This window comes from Branchiostoma lanceolatum, chromosome 6 (assembly GCF_035083965.1).
Source record: "Branchiostoma lanceolatum isolate klBraLanc5 chromosome 6, klBraLanc5.hap2, whole genome shotgun sequence".
NCBI classification, from domain to species: Eukaryota; Metazoa; Chordata; class Leptocardii; order Amphioxiformes; family Branchiostomatidae; genus Branchiostoma; species Branchiostoma lanceolatum.
The window spans coordinates 17,790,228-17,806,196 of NC_089727.1; the positions used below are offsets into that span (position 1 = coordinate 17,790,228).

At 42.3% G+C, this 15,969-nt stretch overlaps 1 protein-coding gene across 7 annotated transcripts in view; it reads right to left on the minus strand.

Moving 5' to 3' along the window:
- Window positions 1-1,521: 1,521 nt before the first annotated feature.
- Window positions 1,522-15,969, minus strand: part of LOC136437434 (UDP-N-acetylglucosamine--peptide N-acetylglucosaminyltransferase 110 kDa subunit-like) — a 38,927-nt gene continuing 24,479 nt past the window's right edge. For 6 of the 7 annotated variants that reach the window (XM_066432043.1, XM_066432040.1, XM_066432047.1 and 3 more), the window contains 14 exons: window positions 15,204-15,293; window positions 13,732-13,837; window positions 12,970-13,110; window positions 11,977-12,077; window positions 11,375-11,528; window positions 10,499-10,780; window positions 9,894-10,052; window positions 8,342-8,557; window positions 7,297-7,581; window positions 6,164-6,361; window positions 4,838-4,990; window positions 3,881-4,133; window positions 3,407-3,530; window positions 1,522-2,794 (listed from right to left, as the gene is read on the minus strand). In XM_066432043.1, the coding sequence (XP_066288140.1) occupies window positions 2,638-2,794; window positions 3,407-3,530; window positions 3,881-4,133; window positions 4,838-4,990; window positions 6,164-6,361; window positions 7,297-7,581; window positions 8,342-8,557; window positions 9,894-10,052; window positions 10,499-10,780; window positions 11,375-11,528; window positions 11,977-12,077; window positions 12,970-13,110; window positions 13,732-13,837; window positions 15,204-15,293 (2,419 nt within the window). In that variant the 3' untranslated portion in view covers window positions 1,522-2,637. The remainder of the gene's footprint in view (window positions 2,795-3,406; window positions 3,531-3,880; window positions 4,134-4,837; window positions 4,991-6,163; window positions 6,362-7,296; window positions 7,582-8,341; window positions 8,558-9,893; window positions 10,053-10,498; window positions 10,781-11,374; window positions 11,529-11,976; window positions 12,078-12,969; window positions 13,111-13,731; window positions 13,838-15,203; window positions 15,294-15,969) is intronic. The other variant, XM_066432041.1, reaches the window with a different exon arrangement.

Here is a 15,969-nt window from a genome sequence, read left to right on the forward strand (position 1 = left end):
TCAGAAACACTGACATGCCAAAAACAACTTCATTTTGATGGAGGTAAATCAAAAATTGTCAGAGGTTACTATGAAGTATGCCTATTGTAGAGTTACAGCAAGGTTACAAAAACATGCTTGAACGTCCTTCAGTCTGCCATCCCTAACAGGATACACTTGACCTCAGTTGAAGTTTGAACTAGAACATTTGAACTTGGCAGTAGAGTCCACAAGTTGTTAGGATAAGCTTTCTACCAAGAAGCAGTAATCTCCAAGCAGAGGAATGGGTCCAGCTGGTTTTTGGTATGTTTTTAGGCGTTTTTGTTGGGCTTTCTGATTTCTTCCGTTTTCTTTATGTTGCCAACCCACCACTTGGGTTGGCGACATAAAGAAAACGGGACAAAATAGAAAGCCTGACACAAACGCCTAAAAACACACCAAAAACGTGCCGGACCCATTCCTCTGCTTGGAGAGTAACATGAAGTACAATTTCAGTTGTAGTATTGTCCAAAGTTTCCAACATTTACTGTAAAGGGAATTCAAACATTTTTTTCTCTTGGAAAACAACAAAGGAGACCATCAATATGGCAAAGAGGTGACCATTCCAACCTTGAGATGAGTAATTTCATGGTTGTTTTCCATGTACAATGTTTTCTTTTGAGAAATGTTTTAAAACATATCCTGGGCCCCACTCTAGGTTATGAATGCCATTTTGGAAAAGTCTCCAAGGCTTAGCATATCTAACGGTGGCAAAGACCATATCCAACTGGCAAAAGGAGTTTTCATGGCCACCGAAAACTATGAAAACTCCTTTTGCCAGTTGGATATGGTCTTTGCCACCGTTAGATCTGCTTGGAGACTTTAACTTTGGAAGTCATAATTCTGTTGCAAGAAAGGACCTTTCATGTAATTCGGCGACTTTCTGGACATGAGGTTTTACGACTCGCTTGAAATCAAAACATTGCCAGGATTCTCTTTCTGCGTCATTGCTGGTTCCTTTAATATTTTCTATTTCACATTCCCACATAATTATGGCCTTAGTATTACCGTTTTTGTCATATATGGGCTGTGATAAGAGTATTCTGGACCGATCAGTATCCCACTGGCTTTTACTTGTATTGCATGGGCTTCTATTTTAAGGCTGCTGTCCAAAATTCAAATTCCAGATTCAGACGTTTGAATTGATGTTCAAACAGACGACAAGGAAATTTTCTTTGAATGTTCATTGTCTCGGGTGGGTATGACATGGAACAAATACAACATGGTGAATTCTGAATCACCCTTGGTCCTAGCCCTCCAAGGTTGGGCTGGTACTTCGGGTGATACGGAATACACGGTATTGATATTTTCTAATATATATATACCAGCAGTCTGCCATGCATTTACATGTACTACATATCTTCATTATCAGATTCAAAATTGGATAATTTCTCTATCAGAATTGGTCAAAGACAAAACATTGCAATGTGCAACTTGCAGTCCTGAACTAACCCTTTGTCACAACCACAATAAAGGAAACAAAGGAGTCAGACACTTGTATCATCATTTTGCAGTGCTCCATGCCGTTTATTTGCAGCAAAAGGTTAACAGACAACAATGTGGACATGGGAATAAAATATCAGGAGGAACACAAAAAAACGGAAATAAATGATCTTCAAAATAATTTACAGTTAAGGGCAAAAATTGGTACCCTTCCTTCTTTTTTTTTCTTACCTGTCTCTACCTGTACAAACTACTGGAAACAAACCGTGCTTAATTCTTATACATGCCATTAAGCACACCATTCAGAAACATTACCCATAACGTCTGTACTTATTTACATTATACTGCAATATTGCTATATAAAGCAAGAAGCGGCATTACGGCATTACACAACGGCAACTACAATAGAATCACACGTAGAGGTATCAACATCGGATGGCCTAACACGTATACTAAATGCTCAACCGTGTGTCAAACTGAACCTACAATTTCGCAATACTTCTTTCATTTGACATGCAACCCTGTAGAAAATACCCCCAACCAAACTAGCCACCAGGATAAATACATACTTAACACGTAGGCCCTACTGTGGAGAGAGAGAGAACATTAGGTCCACTCGGATAAAGCGAAGCTTATAATCGGTTGATGCGCCGTTTGGTACGCCCCATTTACTTCTGACACCAGGAGTGTAACGTATATTTATCCATAACTCTGCACAACAACAACAAAACGACACAACACGGATGGTACAACGGTTCTTTCCGTGGCGCAGAAGTATTCGGATTGGCTACACTTACATCTAGCTGTTGCGATCTTACTGGACAACAGAATTCAATCAGTAATCGAGATCTATTTCCTTTGTGTTGTTGTTCAAATCTAAATATCGAGCCATTTACGGTTACTTTCTGTTGTTTAATGCAGGTGTCAACGATAGGATAAACAGTTTTACATCATGTACAATGTAGCTCACACTGATAAAGCTCACTGCATCAGTCTTGTATTCAGTACTACACTTGTGTGTGTTGGAATAAGTCTTCAGCTACTATACCTCAAGCGTTTGTAGCATAAGCAGGTTATACTAAGATCTGGCGCGAAAGCTTCGTACCAATGATGGTTTTTTGTTTTGATCCGACTAGCTTCGATCGCGAACTTCGAAAAGAGACGTCCTAGGCTAACTTAAAAGGGTTCTGTGATGTGGTCGGCAGGTAGTCCCTTCTCGTAGCGCGCCCACATGCGTCTGTACAACCTCTCCATGTCTAGAGCGTACTGGTGGCAGTCGAAGAGAGGGCTGGTTCTCCGCAGCTTCCACACCTTCGCCCTTATTCTCCTCAGGCTGGTGATTTAATAAAAAAGACCGAATTTACTACATGGTACATGTACCTTAATAGTATGTAATCAGTGCAATTTTAACTCCAGCTTTGATGGCTCAGTATTACAGATATACTAGTCTAGTGCATAAACATGCAAAGTGTAAGATGTTTTGTTAATTTTGAAATGTTCATGGTGGTTTTGTTTTTACGTTTTTTGTTGAGACCTCTCCACTGCGAAATACTACACACGGCAATGTTTTTTTAGCGTATTTCTGCTGTTATAATAATATACAGAATTGTTTTAACTGTAAACTTACAACACACCAAAAAAATTCTTTTCCCTTCTACCATAACACTAAGTCGCCATGAAAATAGATGTATTTGTGGTATATGTGGTATACTTTTTCATGTGTATCCAAAACTTTAACTCAACGTAACTACTGTATTTGGAACACTGAATATTGTCTTTGGTCACCATTAACAGTGTGTGTAACAGTTTTCCCTATCTTTAGATACTATTAATAAGTCTGAGTGACAATTTCAGGTAAAAGAAGTCGTTGAATGTTTGCATTATTAAGACCTGTATTACTTCATCACTACATTTGCGGTATAGCAGTTAAGGCTTCGGTACTTACTAGTCTGCATCATTGCCCAGTCGGACGGCGATGTCTTCGTACTCTGCGCGTGTGTAAGCAACCAGTTCAGGGCAGCCCAGGCAGTTGAGTTGTGAGGCTGCTACTCGGGAGGCAAGTGTCTCTCCTGTAGAGAAAGATGGTCATGAAATACTGTAACTCACTTTATCTTCACGGTAGCAAAATTTCAAGGTGTAAGGAAAACGGACATTGTCACTGAACATCAACTTCGGTGGCAGCAAGTGAAGGAATCGTGAATAATTACACAAGGTTTTTCACGGTGATGATAAGTTCACGGAACAGAGGTCACAGGGAAAACAGTAAACATCGAGTTACAGTGAAAGAAACAAGAATTACAGTAATGTTAACTATGTTAAGTAGTGAGGAAACTGCATTTATCAGGCTACTCCACCTCTAAATTTTTCAGAAATGACACCACTTTTAAAGTTTACCCCAGTCAGAGATGACCTAGCTCACCTGGTAGGGTGATCATGGGCGTGCCGGCCCAGAGGACGTCCATGCCCGTGGTGTGGCCGTTGCAGAGCGGGGAGTCCAGGCAGACGTCGGCGAGCTGTCCCCGGCGGACGTGCTCCTCCTTCGGAGCCACGTGAGAAAAGATGATGCGCCCGGGGGAGAGTCCCATCTGCGTGGCGGCGTTCAGCACGTTCTGTTCACCGACGGCGGGGAAACGCAGGAGCCACAACACGCTGTTGTGCACTCGGTTCAGAATCTGGAAAAGTTTGGAAAGTTCGGCTTGTTATTTTCTTTTCTTCACTATCTCAAACATGTATCAATATTTTATCTAAAATGTACCTTAATAGATTTCAACTAATACATAATACACAGTAACTGTCCATCACAATTAGCAGTTCAACCAATGATAGCATAGCAATTAGTGGTTCAACCAATGAGAGAATGGCTGCATGTCAGTCAAATATTTTGCATTTCTACTTTTTGACCAAGGTTGGCAGGGATTTAGGATTGGTCTATTAATTTCTTTACTGCCAACGCCTATAATTGGTAAATATTGGGTCTACCTAAGCAGGAGGTAGGTTAAAATTGACGCCTATCTATTGAATGAACCCACTGAATCCATACCCCAAATAACTACTACATGAACACAAGCGAAAAAAGAGAAATTGTTTCCTGTTAAGCTTAGTATATATTGGCCAGAAATGACTGTAAAGGAACAAGGGATCATACTGTAATACTGTAAACTTTGCTATATAAGTTACTGTCTTGGGTCTATTTTCACGATCCACTGCAAATGTTTTTGTACAACAATATTGTTTTGACTGCGAACTTATAAACCACCACGAAACCTCCTTTCCTCTCTCTCTTTCTCCCATAGCTTAGTCAGCCGTAGGGGCAGCAAAACATTCAGTACATCTAAAACAAAATTAAATCCCAGTGAAAATAAATGAGTTTACTTACATTCACCCACATCTGCAGGGTGGCAGGGTCGATCTTGTACAGCTGGTTGAAGTTGCAGTAGACGACGCTGTCCTCCGGTAGTCCGTACTGTACGCGGGTCGTCACAATCACGTTGGCGGGGGGTTCCTCTCCTGTAGCAGCCTTGTTGTTCACCTGGACAGAAGCAAAATGCAGATGACGTTACCTTTCCGAAGAATGGAACGGCCAACATTTTATCACAAACTAAGCTCTAAGATAGTCAAACCTGTACTAGTAACCACCTCTGCATAAGGACTATTGTTGGTGGTCCCTTGGATTATTTATTCAGGCATTTTCTCCAGGTTCTTGACGTGGTCACTGCAGAAATGTTTGAATGTCAATCTTCTTCTATCCCTCAGTCTAACTATTTGATTGTTGGGGCACCACAAAAGACCTTGCAACTGGTTTTCTCCAACCTTCTCAGTTTCCTGTTTTTCTTAGAATTTCACCGTCACCAGTGTCATGCCCATCCGACGTCCATTTTCTGATATTAACCTCCCATCTTTTCCGTTGACTACATCTTTTTCTTCCTCTTTTGGTTAGTCTCTAAGACCGTGATACATGGCCGTACGTGAATGTAAAAACTGTTTCGTAAAATCCGTGAATAGTTTCATCAGGTTGCTAGGTCACTGAATAAAAATACTCTTTTTACACAACCTAGAGATTTATTCCACTGACGTTTTGTGATACACATAGTGATGTCATCTCAGATGGTCACCGAAACGTTGGTGGAATAAATCTCTTGGTTGTGTCAAGTGTTTACAAGCAGCAGACAGAACTGTAAAAAAATTTTGTTACATTATATGTAAGTTTTCATTGTACAACTTCAAAGCACCAAATTCTGTTAAGCCGGCGTCACAATTCCTGCGAGTGTCGGCCGAATTTGTAGATCGCCCGAAGCTCGCCAAATGTCAAAATCGCCCGAGCGCCGACCATTCTGGGGTGACGTCAGTCGAACACTAAAAACTAAATATCCCCCATGAGATGGTACCATCTCTTGGACATGGACAAAGTCATAATCGACTAACCTGGTAAAAGGCTAATATTTGGATCAACTTAAAAAATCACCCAAAGCCCGCATAATCGACAGGACATTGGCCGTTAAAAGTGACCCGGGCGTCTTGAAAAGACGCATAGGGGTGGCGCCCATCTCCAATTCCGGCTGGGGTTCGAACTCACGACCTACCGTGTGCAAGGCGAGCACTCTACCAGCTAGGCTATTGGCCGTACTTCGGCGAAAATCATTTGAAGCTCGCCAACACGCCGGCCGAGCTGAATTTCTTATGTGACGGGGGCGTTATGACATACCTGTGAGGTGGCCAGGCCGTTCTGTACGACGACCCCATTCATACAGGTGGACACCTGTCCCTGGGTCACCATGGTCTGCATCTGCGCCGTGGTCGTGTTGATCTCGATGATCGGCGTCTCCACGACCTTCTCATCATCGTTAGACGCTGAGTCCCCATTGGTCAGCGGCAGATGGAGAGGGACCGTTTCCTTCTTTATCTATTAAGTCGAAAAATGACACTTCAAAATTGAAAATAAAAATACTTGTGGAGTCGTCCAGCGACATACAACATGTATAAACATTCTAACTGATTTGAATGGCCGTTACCTAATACGCATTTACTTGAAACAACTAATGCTTGATTGTTGGTAGATGCATTCAAATCATATAATCTCTAGACAAACTCACACATTGGCAAACTATTGCAAATGACATATATCCTTATCTGTGCTAGTAAAGTCTTATCTACAATACTTGACTAAAGAATGTTAGTTAATAACTTAATATTTGTTTAAGTATGCAAAAATATTATGTCTTCATTGTTGCTACCCTTACTTTATGTGTATGTTTTATTAGACCTGTTCACCCCATACATATCCAAAAAGGGGGGCCATTCTCTTGTCACCAGTACAACAGTAGTGCACAAACATACAAACTAAATGTCTCAACTCTAGGGTTCTGTTACAGGGCTTACCCCTAAGTTGAGTTGCGCAATTTTTGAACTCGTTTGTAGTCCCTACTTAAAATCTTTGAAACCTTTCTTTTCCTTGAAATTTTTGGCCCAATCTGGAGACTTTTTTGGTTAGAAGGAACAGGTAGGGTCTTGCAGATGGGTATGGCTGGGAACTAGGTCAGAGATAGGGTCTGTTTACTTCCGGGTGGCGTTTCTGCGAGTTTGAGCTGTACAACCCTCTGTTTTCTTTGCATGTATATCAAGTATACCCTTGTGACTTCCTGGTGTAGAAGAGTTTTTAAGATTGAAGTTAAGGTAAGTGATTTTATAGGGCCTTACTTTAGTGGGTCTTCTTATCATGGCCGGCAATGGGGGCAACTAACTTTGTTGTCATCCCTACAGCCCTGTTTGATGGGGTACTTTTCTATGCTTTGCAACACCTAAATGTCTAGTCACACAGAGCAATGATGGAATATTTACCCATACCTTGATGTCCTGCATCTCCAACACAGGCTTCAGGTCGGTGGCATTGATGACGGACTTGTTGTCGATGATCTTGACGCCCGAGGACGTCGTCCCGAGCACCGCCCTCTCCTTCAGGTGAGGGAACATCTGCGCGTGGTCTCCCACGAAGAACGTGTTGGGCATGTACGCCAGTTTCTCAGAGTACTGGTCGGCTTGTTCCAGTGGCGAGGTGATGACGTCGGTGATCAGGTAGTCCATGAAGGAGGCCCCGCTGGTGCCTGGATAACCCAGCCACATGGACTGAAACAAGAACACAATCGAACTGTCACCATCATGTCAAGCTACAATTCTATACGGAAAAGATATCAACTGGGGGCAAGTCTCACTTCATAATGCTGGTAACAAGTTAGGAAAATTTAACAGGGAATTTTCTACTGATGTAAGAAATAAATCTTCATCAAGAGTGATCCTGACTGTCCAACACAATCAGCATATCAACCAATGATAGCATGGTAATTAGCGACTCAACCAATGAGACAGTGGCTGCATGACCATCATTTGCATTTCCATGTTTTTCAATTTACATTTTAATGGAGATGGACAGGGCTATGATCAGTCTATTGTGAAACACCTCAGGGATCTCCCTAGAAATATAGAACAGGATGGGGGGAGGGTGCCATTGCACAGGGTAAGTCAGTACCGCGAGGGGGGAGGTCTGGAGGGGGGCGCGCACCCGTCAAGAGGAGAGCTACTGTTGCATTTTGCCTTTTCCATAGCAAATGGAAGTCATTTCCTGCAACTTTAGCTTTGTATCTTGTCTACAATTAATGAAATCTTGAGTTTTTAGCAAAATTACAGGCTTGGCTGGGGAAATTTGGAAAAAATACCCTAATTTGAAATCAACAGGATAGAGCTGGGATTAGAACAGGATGGAGGAGCGCCACTGTTCCATTCTTTAGGAAGATCCCTGGATAAGCCAAAACGATCATAATAAATGATTGTATAAAATTCCTGTCAGTAGTCCTTGCTGTCACAGTGGTTCCCTGGCATACATCCTTACCTGGATGGGCGCAGGTCTCAAAGCGAAGATCTCGTTGCGCGCGCCCTTGGTGTAGCCGTTCATGTTGACCAGGATCTGGATGCCGTCTTGGTGGATGCGGTCGGCGGCCTTCCCGTTGCACGGGATCTGGGACAAGTCGATGAAGTGCTCAGACTCCTTCTCGATCTTGCCTCGGAATGTGGTGCCGTCGTCCGGACTCAGAGCATAGCAGAACACCTGGGCAGAGGAATCAAGTTTCCATGAGTTCAGTCTTTACATGAATTCACGTACTGAAATTCTTGATTCGTTAACGGTAACGGTCACTAGTCAACCGCTAAAATTTCATCATCGCAAACATTTGATTTCAAACATTTGAGACAGTGATGTTTGTTCCTACCGTTAAAATCAGATGCCGTGAACTACACCCTTTCCCCTAACCACTAAAATCACCAAGCACAACAGTAAATGGAATCACAGTACTGAAAATTCATTTTCCATGGACCAATTGTCACGTCCAACCCCCAGATGACGGGGAAAAGAAGACGTTAAACCGGATAACAAGTGAGTGAGTGTAGGACTGGAAAGGAGGTTTTTGGTGTGCTTTGTGTTTGCAGTCAAAACAACAATGTAGCACAAAAGCGCATACTCACAGCATCATCATGATTTTGCGGTATAGAGAGAGAAGGTAAAAGAGACCGCCCAGCTACAATAGGGGTGGATACCAGGCTACTAGTCTTAGCCATGAGGGTGAAAGAGACTCGGCATCTACAAAAGGGGTGGATACCAGGCTACTAGTCTTAGCCATGAGGGTGAAAGAGACTCGGCATCTACAAAAGGGGTGGATACCAGGCTACTAGTCTTAGCCATGAGGGTGAAAGAGACTCGGCATCTACAATACGGGTGGATACCAGGCTACTAGTCTTAGCCATGAGGGTGAAAGAGACTCGGCATCTACAATACGGGTGGATACCAGGCTACTAGTCTTAGCCATGAGGGTGAAAGAGACTCGGCATCTACAATATGGGTGGATACCAGGCTACTAGTCTTAGCCATGAGGGTGAAAGAGACTCGGCATCTACAATACGGGTGGATACCAGGCTACTAGTCTTAGGCATGAGGGTGAAAGAGACTCGGCATCTACAATAGGGGTGGATACCAGGCTACTAGTCTTAGCCATGAGGGTGAAAGAGACTCGGCATCTACAATATGGGTGGATACCAGGCTACTAGTCTTAGCCATGAGGGTGAAAGAGACTCGGCATCTACAATACGGGTGGATACCAGGCTACTAGTCTTAGCCATGAGGGTGAAAGAGACTCGGCATCTACAATAGGGGTGGATACCAGGCTACTAGTCTTAGCCATGAGGGTGAAAGAGACTCGGCATCTACAATAGGGGTGGATACCAGGCTACTAGTCTTAGCCATGAGGGTGAAAGAGACTCAGCATCTACAATAGGGGTGCATACCAGGCTACTAGTCTTAGCCATGAGGGTGAAAGAGACTCGGCATCTACAATAGGGGTGGATACCTGGCTACCACAGTGTCAAACTGTTAAATATTTTGTTTCCCTTACCTCAACATTTTCCTTGTTGTGGAAGCCCGGAATACTCTGCATCAGATGGGAGGTGGGGTGGTTCCCGAAGTCCGAGCTGATATAGCCTATCCTCAGTCTCCCCTTGCTGGCCACAAGGTCCTTGGGGTGGTCGTACGGCGGCTTGTGCAGAACATTGATCTGGTAAAGAAATCAGAGGTTTAGGTCTCTAATTCATTAGTCTTTGTCACATACAAGGAATTTAGGATTGGGAAAAATCTTTCTCAGACCTAAGCCTTGTTGACATTTAGACCTGTCAAATTCTTGTTAATAACTCTCCAAGTATATAAAGTTTTTCCTAGTCTTTCACACACACCTTACTTTTCTTGTCTAAAAATACTGACACGGACACCCTGATTGCCAATACAAATTTGCATATGTAGGATATATATTTGCATATATAGGATAAACATTTGCATGTCTAGGATATTACATATGTAGAGATGAAGGTGATTGCACACCAGTCTTCACACTCTCACATGACCATTTAACCTTAAGCATGCTAAGGTAGCCATTTGCCACCAAATTTGTGTTGATTATGGGGCAAGGCAGCAGGGAAAAGGTTAAGAGTAGACAAGCTTCCATACCTTCTCCAGGCACAAGTTCCCGTGGCGCGCTGCAATGGCCTTGCGGAACGCGTGGGACAGCGGATACAGCATACTGTGGTGGGGGTGGACCGACGGCAGGCGGTTCTTGTCCAGCTGGTCCGCTACGATCGCTACGAGCTTCTTCATGCGAGCGTTATAGTCCGTCCAATCGCAAACGATCTGTAGGCAGTGGGCCAGGTTGCAGTACGCATCCGGGAAGTCAGGTTTCAACTTCAGCGCAGTTCTGTAGGAAGCAATGGCTTCTGGGATCTGGCCAGAATCCTGTTAAAAGTAAAAAGTAACAAAAAGTTAGACTTCAATAAGCGTAGAAGACTTCTAAATCTTACTATACATCAAGGGTGAACATTGTAATCCTTCCAAAAAACTGAAACAATCAGAACTAGTGAGTTGTAAACAGACAAAGAAATTATTTTCAAGGTAAAGCTTTAGATACTGTAAAAAATCTGATTATTTTTGCAATGGTTTTATTTTCAGGAGATTTTAGGAGTGTTTTGAATTTGCAGTTGAAACAACTCAGTAGCACAGTAGTCATACAAGGAAGACATATGCGTTGCCATGAAGTCACGGTATAGAGGTGACCGTGAAAATAAAACCACCCCGAAAGTTTTACAATTTAAAGTTGACTGTGAAATTACAGTTTGAAGCTACTTCTCAACAGACAAAATGTATTCCCCCCAAAAAGGGCTTATTCTATGAATTTTCCCCCATAGGAATTTTTTTAAAGAAAATTCAGCTTAAAGAAGACAAAATCAAATGTCTTACAGTTACATGGTTTTCTTTCTTCCACAAACACTTATCAACTGAAGTGTAAGTACTATCTTAACTCAGAACAGAAAACACAGGTTTAATATGTACCTTGTGGATGGATGCTAGGTTGCTATGTGCATCGGCGAAGGCTGGGTTGATCTGGATGGCACGTGTGTAACACTGCATGGCGCCCTGGATGTCCTGCATTTCCTTCAGAGCATTCCCCATGTTGGAGTACGCATCCGCAAAGGTGGGGGCAATCCTGAAAGAACAGGAAAAAATTGCTAATTGTTCTTAAAGATAATAGTTACTGTAAATTTATTTACGTTCACAGCATTTAAACTTTGTGTCAGGGAGAAAACCAGGAGCACCGCATCTTTTTCTTAGTTGAAACGGTAAAAAACAGCAAATTTTGCATTCAGGATGAGTCTGTGGTGGGAGCTCATTGTGAAAACTGCAACCTTAACCTTCTCCCTGCTGCCTAACTCTGTAACCAATAGGGAATTGGGCGCCAAACGGCAACTTCAGTGTGCCATAGGTTAAAAACACTGCAAATATTTCCAGATTTGCACTAGTTGATATTCACAACAACCAAACGTATCCATACACAACTGTGTCTATACTTATAACACAAACAATCCTAATCTTCAGACAAAATCTACTCAAGTCAAAGGAGACAAAACAATGACAAAGCATGGTAAGACAAGTACCTGATGGCTTCCTTGTAGTGCATGAGCGCCTCTTGCAGTTTGCCCTGTTGTTGCAGCACGCTGGCGAGGTTGGAGTGGGCAGCAGCAAACTCAGGGAACACCTGGAACACATTACATCGGCACTTAGCACGACCACAAACAACATCATAACTATGGCACAACCTTTGTAACGAGTTATGCTACAGCCCAATTGCGTCAGTGCCCGTCGTGGATGTAGCCCCGGCCGGGGCCCCGAAGCCCGGTGAAGTGCCGGGCACAGGGTACCTCTCGGTGTTCACACGATTAGCTCACTGCGTCTATTTGTTACAGGGTCCCGGGTTGAAGGTAAGTCCGAGGTAAAGTCAGCGCGGGACCCGGCCGTGCCAACAAATAGCATGGTAGCAGCAGGGTGTCCCTTGGGGGCAACGTAGGGGTCACGCCCGAAAGTGCAAAAGAAACCCAGCCATGAACTACCCGACAGGGCCCCTTTATCCAATCCAAAGGTCCATGCAGAGTCTGTGGTTAACCTATGTCTTTCCTATATTTTGGTACAGCCAAAGCTATTTCCTCCCCACTTGTTCAAGTTTCTATTCGAATCTTCATTTTGAAACCTTCTTGAGTTCTTGGCTTAAGGGTTTGGAATTCTAAGTTGTGTATGCAACACACATGTTTAGCATGATGGCATGACATTTGGCATGGTACATATTTCAACTCATAACCACATGGCATTCTTTGGTAGAAAACATATCACCATTCCTGCACCGCAGATGAAGACCATATGTGTATCAGTAGAGGGATACCAAGGCCGGAAATGCGATACTGTAAGTCTTGAAATTTTCGCTGTGGTTTTATTTTGAGTTTTTGCTGTGTCCCCAGAATTGCAAATTCACGACACAGAAAATATACTGAATTGTTTACACTGTGAACTTAAAACACCGGAAAGCTTCCTACTGCAAAATAAAACTACCACCAAAGAAAGCGAATTTACGGTAACAAATGAGAGAAAATGCGTACCTCCAAGGCTTTACAGTACAGTTTGACAGCCTCCTCTGTACAGCCCTGTTCCCGTTTGATGTTGGCCAGGTTGTTGAGGGAGTCGGCATGGGTGGGGGACAGCTGTAGGGCCGTGTTGTAACACTCCTCCGATTCTGCCACCTGGAAGGGAAAAGTCTTGCACTTAAGTCTTCTCTCCAAGACTCCAGCTCTAAGGAGAGCCATCGAGATCGTAGCATCGGTGTCATCCATAGCTGTCTCTGAATCTTACGGAATCTACTGAATGTGCTTCAAAACAGGGCACTTTGGTCACAGGCATCTCAACTTCAAGGCAACAAGAAAGCTGGAAGGCTGTCAACCTTGGGTAGAAGCCAAGTGTGTACATTCTGTACATAGTTCACAATAAACCTTGATCTGAAGGCTTGCAGTATGCTATCCTCTGGGTACATACCAAGCAAGGCTTTGTTTGTGTCTCCACAATTCTTTAACTATTGCCCCGCAACCATTTCACCTAAATAGGTTATCTTCATAGTAAAAAAGAAAACATATTTACATGTTTAAACCTGTGAATTTAGACTGCCACTTGGCAACTTTTGCCAGATGTGTTGAATATGGACCTATTCCTTTTCACTTATTAATAAGTTCTTCACAAATTTGCATACATGAATGTATTTTCATCCAACTGAATTTTACTACTTGGGTGGAGAGAAAGCTACGCACAACGAACAAGTTTTCGTTGAGGTTTTGCCAATTTTTCCTTTAACTGTATGGAGACATACATACCTTGCCCTGTTCCTTAAGGGCATTGGCCAGGTTGCAGTAAGCATCTGGAAAGTGGGGTTGCAGTTCGATGGCGCGACGGTATGTGTCAATCGCCAAGTCAATCAACCTGTGTTGTGGTGGAAAGAAAAAGACAAGTATATACGTTAAAGGTTTTATCAACAGTTAATGCATTATCTTTCATCTTTCAAGGAATATTGTAAATGCAGAAATGTTCGCGGTTTTCACAGCGACACCACGAACTTAAAACCACCGTGAACATTTTTGTACAATACTGTAGCAGTAAGTGACTATAGCACTGCCACGAAATTAAAACCACCGCAAACATTTCTGCATTTACAGTACTCCTGCTAATTTTGAAGCTGGAATTAGAATTTGTTGCACAAAGACTCCATCCTTTGTTTCATCCTCAAAGTTATTTCTTCAAACTTCTGATCAGTAGAATAAACAGCGGTATATTCTCTACACGTTCCTTGCGCTTTCTTCTGATCAAACAAAGCCAACGACAGTTACCACCAAAACCAAGCAGCTAGTTTTTCCATGGCGTCTAAGTCGATATATATGGCTACAGCTCCTAGTACAAGACAGCACTCTTGCAAAAACCCAGACCTTGACTGATACAAAATCCATACTTAGACATTTAGCCAATTGACCTGACTTTTATTCCGTCCCTAGGGCTCTACTCCAATCAATACAATACAGTACAACCTGACAACACTTTTCTTTCAACTAGGGAAAGAAATTATTATTCGAGGCACTCCTTTTTCCATTTCGATTTAAAAAAATCTTAAGAAAGATAAAATGTACAACTGCAGAAAAGAAAGAACTGAAGAAACTATACCTCTGAAACATTCTTCTTGGTAACTATCTAACCATATTTCCAAACCAAATTGATTTATTAATATTCAAAGCAGAAATAAATCCCTGAAGCCCACCCGAACAACTCTCGGGGGGTCGCTGAGCCCAATGCAAGGAAAATTAAATCTCCCTTTCCAATTTTTATCGTGGATGGTAATCATAACGTAGACGTTTCACTGCATAGGCTGGCCATGCCATGCATGCTGATATGATGGTGATATTAAGGTTTAGATTACATCTATATTAAAGATTTATACAGTATTTGTCATCATCAAAAACTATGCAACAGTAGACAGCATATTCAACAGGTTTACCTGTGCATACATATACAGATTTAGTAAGTGTAACATAAGAAGTAGAGATGAAACTGGCCAAGAAGACCACTCAGGAAACTGATAAAATCTGGTCTATGTGGACAGGTGGTCAGTATAGCCAGGATTCTTCAAGCTTGTGAGAAAAAATATCTAAAAGACCACTATGATTATAAAAAAGTGGTCATATTGGCTAGGTGGTCACTTGTACAGCTTTGACTGTAGATACTTGTTTGTCAAAATGGCAGCATACTTTTAGATACATAATTGGTAAATGCCTCTCTAGACTTGAAGGTGTAAACTTACCCTTGTTCGTAGTACACACAGGCTAAGTTGGCATGTACAATTGCATGGTTGGGGCTGAGTTGGAGGGCTCGCAAGTACGCTACTGCAGCTCTGTAGAGAAAAAAAAAAAAGTGTTACCAAAGTTGTGAATAAAATCCATATGGTGAAAATGCAATGTCTTAACTTGATATAAGAACAAAAACTATTCCTAAGGACCGTACATGTAACCATCTTCAGCAACGGTACAATGCGTAGTAAAGAAAACAAAGTCAAAAGCCAGGAAGCAAAGAACTTCCACTCTCTTTAACTTATCATGGTGAAAGTTCAAGTTAACACATTCATCTTTGCTTTCGAAATACTGTATGAGGGTGATTTTTCATTTCCAAAAATAACATTGCCAAATGACAACTCTGATCTATTATCTTATACCAGGTTCAAACTAATACATGTTACATGTAACATTTTGCATTATTTCTAGACCAGACTTACGCAATTAGAATGTTGTCTACCCGAGGGAAATTTTGGTAATTACTTCAGATTGGGACATGTAGTAATTAACCATTCAAAATTGCTGAACCAATGCAATTATATGATCCTCTTATGTTAATCACAGAGGGGTGGCATACAAGGTTTGCATACGCTTTGCAAGCGCCAAATTCTGTATCTATGGCCAAGACTGCTACACTGTCAAAACCATAGCGAAAACGCTTGTTGTCTTCTGCCTACCTACCCCATTTGTTTCTATTGCAAACTTAAACCCACCACAAACACTCCATTTTCTCCTTAG